This window comes from Neopsephotus bourkii, unplaced genomic scaffold (assembly GCF_033783945.1).
Source record: "Neopsephotus bourkii isolate Nb327-2 ecotype Australia unplaced genomic scaffold, CSIRO-AGI_Nbou_v1 NB_1183, whole genome shotgun sequence".
Classification (NCBI taxonomy): domain Eukaryota; kingdom Metazoa; phylum Chordata; class Aves; order Psittaciformes; family Psittacidae; genus Neopsephotus; species Neopsephotus bourkii.
This window is the reverse complement of record NW_026901668.1, coordinates 3792292-3806180: the sequence shown is the minus strand read 5'-3', so window position 1 is coordinate 3806180 and position 13889 is coordinate 3792292. Positions and strand designations below refer to the sequence as shown.

Below are 13889 nucleotides of genomic sequence, written 5' to 3'. Positions count from 1 at the left end.
GCCAAAGCATTCCTGCAAAGGGTTGTGGATGTATCCAGTTGAGTTGAATACATCTGAGGGCCCTCATGTGAGGAAGTGCATGCTCCTTCAAAATGGGTGTTAAAGAAGGGAAATGTCTGTCATTTCTGTGCAGGGCAGGACTGTTCAGTCAGCTTGCTGTCTCTGTAGCCAGATGCCTAGAAAGACTAAACAAAGGGATGGTCCCTGCATAGATCCAAACTGAAAACTGGGTGCCACTTTCATTTGCTGTCTGTACAGGAGCTAACCCCCCACAGGCTAAGCCAGGGGCAGCTGTGATCTCAATGTGTCTCCAGCGAGAGCTCCATTCTCAGAGTAACTGTCATCTTGATGATCCCACTTCTTACAGTTTCTTTTCTCTTGCAGCAATTAACATGTAAATCTGATGGTTTTTCTCCCATGAGCCTTTTTCAAGTAGTATGAATTCCTATACATCATTTAAATAGGAAGCTCAGAAGTGTCATCTGGATTTTCTTGCCTTAGTCATTCCCTTCTCAAATAACTCCCGTGGTGATACAGCTTTTAGAATTCGCTTTCACTTGCAAGAAGTTCAAGGGAAAAATCCGGATGCTATTTTGGTGATCCAAAGTGAGGAAATCAAGTAATCTGAATGCATCTGTTGGTCCCTGAATGCAAAATTTAATAGCCCAGCAAGACTCAAAGGAGGGAAATAAAGAACAGAATCACTCACAAGTTTCTAGTTTTATTTTAACAATCTTGCTTTTTAAAAAATACAAGTTCTGATTAATGCTAGGGGGATGCCAATGTCCACTGGCCACAGGCCTTCTCTCACTTCAATTTCTCCTCCTGGGAGTAGTCATCTCTTTTGTCAGGATAGCAAACAGAGAGCAGTAACATGCAAAATGGCTGGTTGTGTTAAAAGGCTTGTAATGGAATCCCAAGGGGTGTTATGGCACAACATCATTTGGCAAAGTTTTACTGACCTGGAACAATAATTTCAATGCTGGCAGGATAAATGGTTGGTGTGCAAGGTGCATCAGGTGAGGTATTGTTTGCACATTAATGGTACCACTGTTACTCTCTTCTGCAACCAGATCTATTATTGAGGCAAAGGGTTTAAACAGAGGCGAGAGCTCGATTACCAAAGGGAAGGGTATTCAAAAGGAGGAGCAGGCTTATAAACAAGACATTGAAGAGCTTTAAGTATTTCTCTAGTAAGTAACTAAGTGGCAGCAGAGCTGCCCTTTTCCTTGCAAGGGGGCTTCTGTACTGCCAGCTACTACAAGAGCTTTACACTCTCCAAACAGCACGTTCACTAACAACCTAGAGACCATGGCACTACAGCGATCTGCTCTTTCTACAAAAGAATTCTATGCAACAGAAGCATCATTTGGCAAGGCCATTTGTCCCAGGCAACCTTTGCAGCTACGGACAAACCTGAACTGTGATGTCCCTGTCAATTGTTTGTGTATGCCATGGCTAGATAAACTTCAAATACGCCATTTTCTCAATAATGTCCTAACTGGAAAAAGGCACTGTTGAAACAGCAGCTTTGTTAAGCGCTATGGAAGGGTACTGAAGTAAGACCCAATAATTCTGCTGTGATCCTTGTGGTGTCTCAACTATGCTTACACTTCAGTGTATTAGGGATTATCAATTTTGTGCTATCATGACCTCAGCCATAGGAGCAGCAAAACATAGTTGAGGATGAATAGCTTTTTTTTACCCTTCACCTTGTTTGTGGCAAAGTTGTTTGGCTGGTTTTTTGGTTTTGGGGGGTTTTCTTCAGCTGTTTGACTGAAGCATGGAGTACTCCTAGGTACAGGTATCATCTCATTCTCTCCTGAATAACACTGTAGTTCTTGCTGAGCTTTAACTGTCTGAATGGTGAAAAAGGAAGGTGCAAGGAAACATATCTGTACAAGCAAAATCTACCTGCAAGTACACCTCCTTCGGTCAGGAACTTAGCATCCCCTCGACACATCTCACATCACATAGGAAAAGTTCACAGTACCAAGTTTTACAATCACAGTCACTCACAGCACCAAGATTGTCCAGACAAAAAGAAGTTACTGAAGAGAAAGGCCACTGGCCAAAATTCACATAATTGCCCACGTAAGGGCTCAGGTTAAAAATAAAGCACTGGTGGGAAAGTTAAGCCTGGCCTTTGCCAACTCTCCATTTGGCAAGGGGAGAGCAGCGAGTCACCTGTCCTATAGCTGCAGCTCTGAACAGAACAAGCACTATTGCCCCAGCTTTCCCAGGGGCTTTTCTAGCTCCTCCAAACTCATCAGCCACCAGGAGCTGGGGGAGAAGAAGCCCACAGCACCCCCACTTCTGCCTGTGGGAGCTGGAAGTCACCAGACTGTAAACATTTTGTCGTAGGAATACACCGGAGCAGGCAGTTGATCCAACCCTGTGAAATGGGAAGTGGGATAGAGGCTCGGTCCCACTGAAGCCCAAGCCCTGAAGGAAAGAATGGGTGCGTGCAGGAGAGGTCTGGGCTGTTCTTGCAGTCCTGCTGCTAGCTCTGGGTAGCAGTTGGTTGTGCTTTACTTCCCCTTCCTGTCAGGACAGCTCGAAAAGAGGCTCAGGGTGTGAAATTGTCATTTTCCCAATGGATGCAGCCTTGCCCAGGTAACAAAATATAGAGAGGGGCAAAGTGCTTCCTCCAAATGTGGCCTCTGTGCTCCAGCTTCCATTGAGCTGGTTTCAGGAGCAGCTGTAGCCAGACAGAAGAGCAAGCTTTAACCCCCACCAAACGTTCATGGAGCTTAAAACCAAAGATAACCATATTTTTATGAGAGATTACTAACAATTAACTTTTCCCCCACCTAACCTTACCCACATGCACATGGAGGACAGGATGCTGGTACACGGGCTTTCACCAAAGCTTGGGTGTCCTTGCTTTCTGCACTGAAGTGCAAGGCTCACCAAACCTTGTGCCCACCCTGAGCAGCACCAGCATCCTCTGCTCTGCTGTTTGGGATGGGGCAGTTTGCAGGCTGAGCCCTGTCTCTGCACTCTCATGCAGACATGGAAGGGGGCCAGAGGAAATCTTTCTGGCTTTCCTGGCTTATGGATAGGGAGACAGTACACTCTGCATAAAAGAAAACCAATGCTAATCCCATAAACATGCATATTCACAGAAATGAGAGCCCCAGCACCTGGGTGCTGCTGGCTGAAGCAAGCAATAGGCTGCTGTAAACCCTGTTCTCACCAAAAGTAAATGTCTCGGTGGTAGTGAAATGGAGCCTAAGCCCCTGTATTATGTCCATGCTGGATTTGCGTGTTTCTTTAGCATGTGAAGTCAACGTCAGATGCAAAAGGTTGAAGCACAGAGGTAGACGGTTTTGGCTTGGAGAAAGTGGCTCCCAGGCTTGAAATGACCAGCTAGCTGGCATGCTCCCAGAGGTGCTCCAGCTGGGACACTCTATGCTGCTAGCAAACAGAGGCAGCAGCTTTGCAAGACCTAGTGAAACCAAAGCGAGCTTCCTTTTGCCCTGCCCGCACCCCAAAGGCACGTCCCTGCTGGCCAGGGCCCTCTCGCATCTTGTTGTGGTCAGCAGGAGTTCTTAACGAAGGGGACAAAATCCACCATTTGGTCCCTGTTTGTTGTGTAGGAGGGAAAGGAAAAACTAAACTTTTATGGTCACAAAGCAGCGCGATGTCCTGGTGGGGAGCGGGAGGGGAAGAGCGGGATCCCCCGAACAGCACGGAGGGGCAGGAGCACTGGGGGGAGGACTCGACGTGAAGGGCAGGTGTGTTCTCCAGGGACAAGCGCCAGCCGTAGGCCCGTGCACGCAGTCGGGTTTTCGCTGAGCTTCCGCTGCTGGATGTGTCCGCGGGACAGGGAGGAGAGCGAGAGCCCGGCGGGGCAGCCCGCGACCCCTTCCCCTGCTCGGCCGCGGCTGCGGGAACCTGAGCAGGACCGCAGCGACACTGCGGGGGGGGAGGCGGCCCGGGGGAGGCTCAGCCCTGCGCGGTGACCGCCAAGGCGTTCACGTACCCGTGGGGCCCCACGTCGGCGTCCGAGAGCCCGTGGGCCAGCGGGGCGGCGGCGGCGGGAGCGGCAGCGCCGGGACCGTACTTGACGGGCGGCGGGGCGGCGGCGGGGCGGAGGAGGCAGCAGGTCTCCAGCGCCTCCAGGCCGCGGCAGGCCAGGAAGAAGAGGTTCTTCAGCATGAAAAGGGAGAGCGGCTGCTGGTAGCGCAGAAGCAGGAGGCAGCGCAGAGCCAGGAGCGGGGCGTCCAGCAGCCCGGCGGGCAGCAGGAGGTGGAGGGCGAGGCGAGCGGCGCCGGGGGGGCGGGCGGCGCTGAGCTCGTACAGCCACAGCACCGGCGAGGCCAGGCAGAGGAAGTAGACGGCGATGAGGAGGTAGCGCAGCGGGGCAGGCAGCGGCGCCGGCCGCCCGGGCTGCAGCACCAGCTCCAGCAGGGAGAAGCTGTCGAGGAGGTCGAGGCAGGTGGCGAGGAAAGCGGCGGCGGCGCGGTGCTGCGGGGGCGGCTGCGGCGGCAGGAGCAGCTGCCCGGCGCCCTCGGTGCCGATGGCCCGCAGCAGGCAGTACAGCAGCGGGGCGGAGAGCGCCAGCGTGATGCGGAAGCCGGTGGTGCCCAGCGGCAGGCGCAGCTCGATAAGCTCCAGGATGGAGGTGCCCAGGATCAGCGCCGCCTTGGGCGTGAAGGCGATGGAGTAGATGAGCCAGGCGAGGTGCGCGTAGGCAAAGTCGCCGCCGCGGGGGGGAACCCCGCCCGCCCGGCCCCCGGCCCCGCGCCCGCCGGGGGGGCCGTGCAGCAGCAGCGGGTGCGGCGGAGGCGGCCCGGGGGGCGGCGGGGGCCGCTCTCGGCGGCGCGCCCGGCTGTTGCGGCAGAAGAAGATGCCCCAGCCGGCCGCCAGCACCAGGTCGGTGGCGATCCAGCTGCACCAGTACAGGTCGGTGACGGCGATCAGGTAGAGGTCCAGCAGCGCGCCCTGTCCCAGCAGCAGCACCAGGGACAGCGCCTGGAAGCCCCAGCGCCGCCCGCCCGCCGCCCCGCCGGGCCCCAGCAGCGCCGCCGCCGCCGCCCCGCCGCCCGCCGCCCCGCCGCCCGCCGCCGCCCCGTACAGCTCCGCCGCCGTCATGCTGCGGCCCGGGCTCCCGCCGCTGCTCCTGCTGCTGCTGCTGCTGCTAGGGAGTGGCGAGGCGGCGGCGGGCTGCGGGGCGGCGAGCGGCGGCACCAGAGGCTTGCTGATGCTGATGCTGTCCTCCTCCTCCTCTTCTTCTTCCTCCTCCTCCTCCTCGGTGCTGCTGCGGGGGCTGCGGGTGCGGCGGGCCCGAGCTGAGCCCGAGCTCGACCCCGAGCCCCGCCGGCTGCCGCCGCTGCTGGAGCCCCCCGGGAAGAGAGGCTGCCGGTCGGCGGCGTGCGGCAGCGGCGGCGGCGGCGGCGGCGGCGGTAGCTGGAAGGAGCCCGAGGAGGAGGAGACCGAGCGCTGGTTGGAGGCAGCGCGGTGCATGGTCCTCCCCGGCCCCCGAGCCGGCGCGCCGGGCCCGACGGCCGCGCCGCGGCCCCCGGCCCGCCCCCAGCCCGCCCCCCGCGCCGCCGCACCGGCAGCGGCAGCGGTGCGGAGACCCCGAGCGGCGGGAGCCGGCGGGCGCTGCGGGGGGGCCGGGGGCGGCGCTGAGCAGGAACCGCGGCAGCTGCCGGGGCCGGGGCGGGCGTCTCCGCTGTGAGCGAGGGGGAGAGGCGCCCCCCGTCCTATCCCCGGGGCTGCGGCAGAGCCAGCTCGGGGGGGGCAAGGCCCGGCTGCGTCCTCACCCCCAAGCCCCCTTGAATGAAGCCAACCAGGCTCGGGCGATGCACCCATGGACATGCCACAGCCCCCCAGCACCCACTGCAGAACATCAGAAGTACTTCAGGCTCCCCCCATCTCTCCAGGCTGACCAAGACAATGGCCAGTGGCCTGGCGCAGAGCCCTCGGTTGTGGCTCCTCATCTGTGGCGCTGGGCATTCAGCTGCCCGTACTTGTGGTAACTAATCGTACATCAAAGTAAGTGGCTTTTACCCCATCGATTTCCTGAGTCGAGCCAAGCCACGCACTGAGGACTCTGCCCAGCTTGCCATAGAATGGTTACGGTTGGAAGGGACCTTAAAGATCATCTGGATACTACCACCTACCATGGGAAAGGACACCTTCCACTAGACCAGTTTGCTCAACGCCCCACCCAACCTGGCATTGAGCACTACCAGTCATGGGAGAACCTGTTCCAGTGCCTCAGCACCCTCACAGGGACGAATTTCTTGCTAATATCTAATCTAAATGTACCTTCTGTCGGTTTAAAGCCATTCTCCCTTGTCCTGTCACTACCTGCCCTTGTAAAAAGTCCCTCTCTAGATTTGTTGTAGGCTCTCTTTAAGCACTGGAAGCTGTTCTAAGGTCTTCCCAGAGCCTTCTCTTCTCCAGGCTGAACAAGCCCAACTCTCCCAAACTGTCTTCATAGGAGACAGCCTTCTGATTGTCTTTGAGGCCTCCTCTGGACTTGCTTGCACAGGTCCATGTAACAGAAGAGTGACTTTAAATTGACACAAATAGCCCGAAAGCTCCTACTTCTACTGAAAGCACCAGTCAGGGCCTTTACTGACCCACTAATAATGGCCTCGAATTGCACTTGGCTGCCTGGATCAGTCACAGCACCAGTACTAATGACTTCTTAGCACATCTCCAAGTGGTTTGGTGCTCATCATCACCAGTCCCTCATGCCTAGCTGTGCCCACTGGTGATAAGCCGGGCGCTGCTTGTCAGTGACACGAAGCATACTTAACGAGCTGTACCCACAGATGCCTGTATTAACTATCCTCCATGGTAAAGATCCAAAATGACTTTTGAGAATGCTGCTCATCAGCACATGGGGTTAAGTGAAACCCAGATCCTCAGTACTGGGAAAGGACATAAAGAGAGCAGTGACAACTGTCTAATAAGTGTTGATGCAGGCTCCCTGAGGGGCCGTATTCCAGTAAATGTCACTGGCTGCTCTTAACAACAGGAGAAACCTGTCTGTGGTACCAGAAGAGTTCATGATTAGGCCCAAAACAAAGAAATATTTGAGGAGGAGAAAAGGAGAACTTGAGGTGGGTTGACACAAAGATTTCTTTAAACACATAGTAATGATCAAGGAGAAAAGCAGAGGAAGAAGAGGAATCACAGCAAAAGCATTGCTGTCAATGGGGACTGCAGTGAGGAAACAGACAAATCAGGTTTCTAAAAGCATGGTCAAAACAGAGGGGGAAAAAAGGTAACTGGTGGGTATGCAAGCTTTAATGTCATTACTTGGGCAGCACAGTACTGAAGTGGTGCAACTTCTAAAGTGGAGTAGCGATATGCAGGCGTTCCCGTGGTCTTCCATGCTGGTTGCTATTCTGCTTTAAAGCCCATGCTGCTGCACCTCTGCTTCCAGAACCTGCACAGCTGCAGTCTGCATCACAGCTAGGATGGGGAACACATAAGTTTCTGCTACACTCAATTGTGTTTTCAGTGGTAGGACATGCTTGCCAAGACTCATCCTTGCATCAGTGCTATTTGTGTTCATTGCCTTCCTCTAACTCACTTTGTCATAGCACATAGCATCAGATGAGACTGAACAGGCACATGCTCTTTTGCAGCCTAAGGGCCCTTTCTCCCTGATTCTACATTTCAATTAGCAAATAGAAACCCTTCATTTTAAGAAGGTCATCATATAAGAAACATGAGTGCTCAGAAGAACAGTCTGGCCTTGAGGGTGGTGAATGGGCTGGTGTATCCTGTCCTGGTGCCAGGATGGAGGACACAAGACTTCGCCCCAGGCACAACATGCAGGACACCTGTGCAGGTACTCACAGAGGGACCCAGCTGCAGCAGACAGCACCACTACCCTTGTCACTGTGACAAGCACCGCTGGGATTCAGAAGTTTAAGATCAGGCGAGTCCACAAAGGGCTGTTGCCATTTGTTTTCCTGCAGGTGACTGCATGGCAGTCTGAGGATCTCTCACAGTAGGCTCCCGACAGCCCTGGACAGCGCTGCCTGCATTTAGTCCAAGGCACTTGGCCCGGGTGTCGCAGCTCTGGAATCCCCTGGACCACACGGACCCCCTCCCCACAGCCCACATCCCATGTCAGTGCCTCAGAGGCGATACATTCTTCCCTCTGCATTGCTGTGCGGTGCCAGCCCACAGCCACCCAGCACTGGAAAACAGCAAGCTTCTGTGTGACAGCAGCAATGCAGCACCGCTCTCAGCGGAGCAGTTTAGTTTGAGGTTGTTCAAGATGCAAGAAGACAGTGAGCAGTGATCTGCCTCTCTTTCCTTGCCAGATACATTCCCATCGTGTTTGCTTTGCTCTCCAGCCTCTCAAAGCATGTGGGCTTTGTCAGAGCCAAAAGTGTTGTGCCACTGAGCACTGTGTGTTTTGCAGGCAAGTCACTTGCCTGTGAAAGGAAAAAAACAACTGTTTTGACTACGATTTTTGTACAACTCCACCAACACCTTGCTTAGGACTCTGTTGGGTGGCCTTTGTTACATTGGAGTGTGAGGCTTGAGGCCATGGCCAAGGAGGATGTTTACTGCCTGTGATGCTCTTTCAGGTTTGAACAGGGCCCAGTGCTACCTCCCTTTGACTGGTGTCAGGAGTCGTCCAGCTAAGGACGGCCCAGGGTGGCAGCAAGAGTTTGGAATAACTGCTCATTTGGTTTCCATGGGTTAAATGGCAGTGTAATTGTGTGGGATCAAGGGTGAATCCACATTATTACTTACAGGATCCTGGCCTTTATCTAAGGTGAGTACATTCACCTGACCTCCCTCAGGGTAAGCCAACGCTTGTGTCACTGGCATGATTAATTTAGCTAGTCCCAAGGTTTAGCTAAACCAGTCTTACTCCTACCACATTCACCTATTCCACTGCAAGGAAATTTTTCCACTCCTACAAGAGGACATGGATCAAAACCCAAGCATCCATCTGGGCTGCCCAGGGCAACAGCCCTCACACAGAGAGGGTTGGTCCTGCCCTGCCTGGGCTGCAGATGGTGATGGCTTTGCCTTGTTGGCTCCTGTGCTCCAGGTTTCCTGGGCAATGTACTTTTCTGGGCACCACAAGCTAGACGTGCTCACTTAGCTGCCCTGGCTGTCTGCCCATAGCCACTCCTGTATTCTCTGCTTTCAGTCCAGAGGCTCATTTCACAAAGGTTTGGGTGTGTTTCTTGCCAGACTGATGTGGTGGGATATCTGCCCCACCTGCTGGGTAAGTGCAATCGGATGGGGGTCCCTGGGCTTTGGGAGGGGTGGGCTATGAGCCCATCCCATTTCCACCTAGGGAAATGGGCTCTGACACACCACCCAGGTGATGTGGTGAGCTTAAGCCAGGGGAAGGGGAGAAGTGAGGCCCCTGTGTGTTAAGTGGGCCTGTCTGGGTTAGCGTGTACTTAGTGAAAGGGCTTATACCTCTTGTACGCTGGGGAATACAGGCCTGTTGCGATGTGGCTGTGTGAATAGGGGAAGAAGAACCTTACGGAAATGGTTCTCCAGAGACCAAAGGATCCTTGCTGAGGCTGGGAAAGTCCCTGCATCCAAGGTAGGAAGGTGGGAACAGCGATCTGTGGCTACAGGGCAAGGGGGGCTATAAGCAGGGATGGGGGAGTATTGGGAAGGAAAGTGGGAGTTGAAGGGCCTTCCTTGGGATAGGCATGGGTTCCAGTAGGGCAAACACTACCCAAACAAACAGGTGAGAATAAGGAAAGAGCTTATTTGTGGGGAAGGAAGCAGAAATCGTGCCTGTACCTTAAAATGGGAGTGAGGGGAGAAATGTCTTCTACTTGAGAAAGCACTGAAGAGCTTTTTGTAGCACACTGTAGGATGCAATATGACAAGTCGATGCCTCCCAAGTGATACAGTTATTTAATGCAATGTGCGGTCCTTGGAAGTGTTAGTGCTTAACCATTACTGTTAAAACATTAAAAGGCTGAACTATAAATAGCTTCTACTCTTCAGCAGCTCCCATGTTTTTGGCTTCTGTATGTATTTATGTGTATGCACAGATATGTGTGTGTATACATATATTTAAAGACAAACAGGAGACAATAGGAGATTTGTGAAATAGTCACACTGAATATCTAAAATGCTACCACTCTAGTTTACAATACTATTGGAAATAAGTAGTTTGCCATCAAAAATGCCCCTCCTGGGGGAAAGGCAACACTTTCTTAAGAGTAGAGCTCAAAAGGAGACATAATAATGACTCAGTTTCTTGGGGAAAGGGGGGAAAAAAGAGGCAAATAGATGCCTGGAAGACTAGAAACTAAATCCCTAATTATACCCTGCAGTAAGCTGTCAGAAACTGGCAGCAGTGGAAGGGAAGGAGGCAAAGCTGATCTCAGTGAGTTAGAGCATAATCTGCTCCAACCGTACTTAAAATGCCTTTTGTGTGGGAACGGGAAGGCTCTGGGATTCTCTGACACACGCTTTGTACTGCCCTTATCTAACCCATTCAAACAGGCAGGGTTGAAGTTACAGGCAGGCACACAAGAGTTTCACCTGGCCAGCACCAATATTGAAAGAGGCCTCAGTTTGTGTGTGCCTCTGAATGCAGTCTTTGTAACTGAACTGCTGATCCAGTATTACGGTTTGGGGAATGAAGATACTCTTCAAAAGGGTATAAAAGTAACAAGCTATTGCTTGTAATTAGATTTCAGCTGAAAGAGCTTTCAAGACCAGCATAAAATGCAAAGAGATTGTTTCTTTTTGTGCTTGTATCAGGGTAAGGGCTTGTAGAGCGGTGATGATTCGGGGTTTGCTCTTAGCATTTTGTACTGGCTCAGTATTAGCACACAGTGTGTATGGGAACTGACCTTGAGGAGAAAGTTCGTAGCAGCTGAACTGACTGAAAGGGAGAAGCAGGTTTATTACAGTGAATGAGAAAAAAGTGCTTCCTTGATGGAACAGTTTGGTTCCTTAAGAAGATGCAGCTGTCTTGCTGGTGTGATTTTAAACTGTTTGAGATTGAATCTATAAAGGCCTTTAAGTGCATAATTTTCATCAAATTGACTGTGTGACAGCAAAAATCCGTAAGACTTGTGTGTTTAAAATTCAGGTTAGGTAAATTTGGTAAAAGAAAGGTTTGGGCACACCTCTGAAGGGCCAAGCCCTATAGCAGGGTGAGCAGGTAACTGCTAGCTTTTGTTCTAGGCCCACCAGAACCCATAGATTAGGCACTTATTGGGGCTTACTCTGGTAGGCAACTCTCATGCCATCCCCCTGGGAGCAAACTCCAACCTGAACAGGGTTCTCGGTCCCTCTTTTTCAAGTCATTCCTTCTTCAGTGTTCCATGATGCCAATGTTTAACTCCGCTCCTCATGTTGGTTAAGGATTTGTGTGCTACTCTAGCTTCCAGCTAAGGCTGTCACCTACAAGGGACACCTTAACCCTAGGCTGCCCTTTTGCTTTGACAATAGTGTAGAGATTAAAACATGCATCTGAGAGGTTCAGGTTTTGATCTTTCTGCCTAACTAAACCTTGATAAGCCCTATCTTAAGACGAGTGCTACAGCTAGTGGAGTACTGGATACAAGAAGGCTGGTTAATAATGCTTGTTATTATTTACTAGAGGTCAGGGACATAGGCCACTTCTCCATGATGCAGAATACAATTCAATTCCTCTCTCTGCTGAGAATGGGAATTCTTGTCCAGTTGGTGTCTCTCCCCCTAACTCCACTCCCCTTGTTTAGAAGGTACCAGGGCACGGCTTTTGTCAAATGAGTTGTTTCTTTTATGATCACAAAAGGCTTATTTAACATAGAGCCAAGCAAGCTTCTAGTGGTACAGATGGCTTTCCATATGCCCTTAGGCTCGTTCTTTATCTGCAACAGGAGATTAAGGTGATGGCATCTAGCTTGTGGCTTGCTTAGGTCAGGTCACAAGTAAATGCCTACCCTGAAAGCATCTCATACACAGGTGGCATCCCAAAACTAGTCTTTCCTGTAAGCAGTCAATCGGGGCACTGTAGCATGTGATGTGTCCTGTCTTGGGCCCCCCCCCCCCCAGCCCCACGCCACAGAGTAGGAATGGTCAAAGTTGCACTCATCTCACCTAACTATGGCAGGTGCAGAGTTTACAAGGAATTACAGTTTGGCTCAGCCAAAAGAATTGCTGTAAGGGTATCTTTCAGGGTGGTTCCCTAAAAATTGCTTGATGAACAGAATGAAAGACAGAATTTGTCCTGATAATCTTCTAGGGCAAGGATGTGGAAAAGACCAGGATAAATACTCATAAAATGGTCACACAGCAAGTTAAAATTTATTTCAAAGAAAACATCTTTTATTATTATATATATAGATATACCAGATCAAAAGAGCAACTCTGGAACTAGGTTAAAATTAATACGAAATCTAAAATAATCACAGCTTGTGATTTCTCTGTATGATATGTAATCACTCTGCTACAGTGTGTGTGATATAATCCAAAACATTACCCATTTATTAGAGAGAAAAAGACACACCATCAGTAAGACTGGAAGAAAAGGGACAGTAGTGTTATATGACTCCCTGAATGCCACACTAGTAGTTGCATGTGTCCTCTGGAATATAGGAATTGACCTCTCTGGCCACCATGATACTGCATGACATAAAAGCTCCCCGCTTCAGATCCAAAACAAGGTCTATCCCTCCTCCAGTTCCTCCCTGCTATTCTCAGTTGCCTTACCTCGCTGCATATTCCCTTCAGGCTTGACTAACACCTATCCGTCTGTGGAAGATGGGGTTGTTAGGATCAGGTCTTCACCACATCTGTTGTATAGGGCAGTGAACCATATGAACACTAAGATATTGGGTCAGCAAGTGAAGACCCTTCTCCTGCTTGGTCCCATAATCTGCACACAAGTATGCTGCTTCAGTGAGGGAAATACAGCTTCAGAAACACCACTTCTGTGCAACACACGAGACAAAGGAAAAGTTACATTGCAGCCACACTTGAAGCTAATCCCAGAAAGCTGCAATCCCAGGAAAAAGGACTTCACTGAATTCTAGCAACTACAGATGTCCATAAATGAACCGCAAGTAACCTAGAAGCCTGCACAGCACTCTAGCACAAAACTTGCAGAACAGAGGAGACCTGGCAAGCACTTTGGTTGTAGAATTCTTCCACAATCAAGCCAGTACCAACAGCAGGCAGAGAACCAACTTCCTACTCCGTTCACAGTGTCCAAGCAATTCCTAGGCAGTGACTTGGAAGAAATGCACTGCTCTAACAAGCTGAGCAGGAGAAGAGGGGAAAGGTCTCAGTGTTGCTCAGACCAAGGGCAGCCCATCTGATTTAGTAGTGCATAGATGAACAGCAGAGCCTTTTATGCAACCTTACTTGGTAAGAACTGGGGGAAGGGTACAGGATTTTTCTAGATTCCTCCTCCTCCTCCCTTCTGTCCAATTTCAACTTGCAAGCAAAGCATTTCTTAAATTCTGTATCACTGAAATTCCTCCTACACATTTTTAAGACTCCCAGAGCACTGTTTCAACACTAACATGGTGAAAAAAATTCTGCAGCTAAAAGCAGATTTGGAATTTGAAGCATAATTTGGAATTTGAAGCACTTTACATCAGTCAGTTCACCTCCACTGCCATCCCAAAGACAGAGATGCCTGGCTCGCTCTGTGCAAATGCAAACCTCTTTCTTTCTTGCAGGAGGTGCTATCTCCTTCCTATTGCAACCTACCTCATTTCTGGCTGAGATGTGGTGCGTATGCTGATACGAATTTACAAACTGCTTGTGATTTCTCACAATTCTTCTGCACATTCCTTCTACAAAGCTACTGCCAAACACTGAAGAAGCAGCCAGTGCACCTCGCTCCATTTGGGATAGCTGATTTGGCAGCTACGCTCCTCAAGAAACATTGGTTCAGCAGCACCCTGGTTTTCAGT

The 13889-nt window shown here is 51.2% G+C and overlaps 1 protein-coding gene across 1 annotated transcript; it reads right to left on the bottom strand.

Annotated features, from left to right (window-relative positions):
- Window positions 1-701: 701 nt before the first annotated feature.
- Window positions 702-6122, bottom strand: TMEM121B (transmembrane protein 121B). Its single transcript, XM_061363996.1, is given in 1 exon segment — window positions 702-6122. A coding segment is annotated over 1 exon segment (2016 nt). The 5' UTR covers window positions 5968-6122; the 3' UTR covers window positions 702-3951.
- Window positions 6123-13889: the final 7767 nt, after the last annotated feature.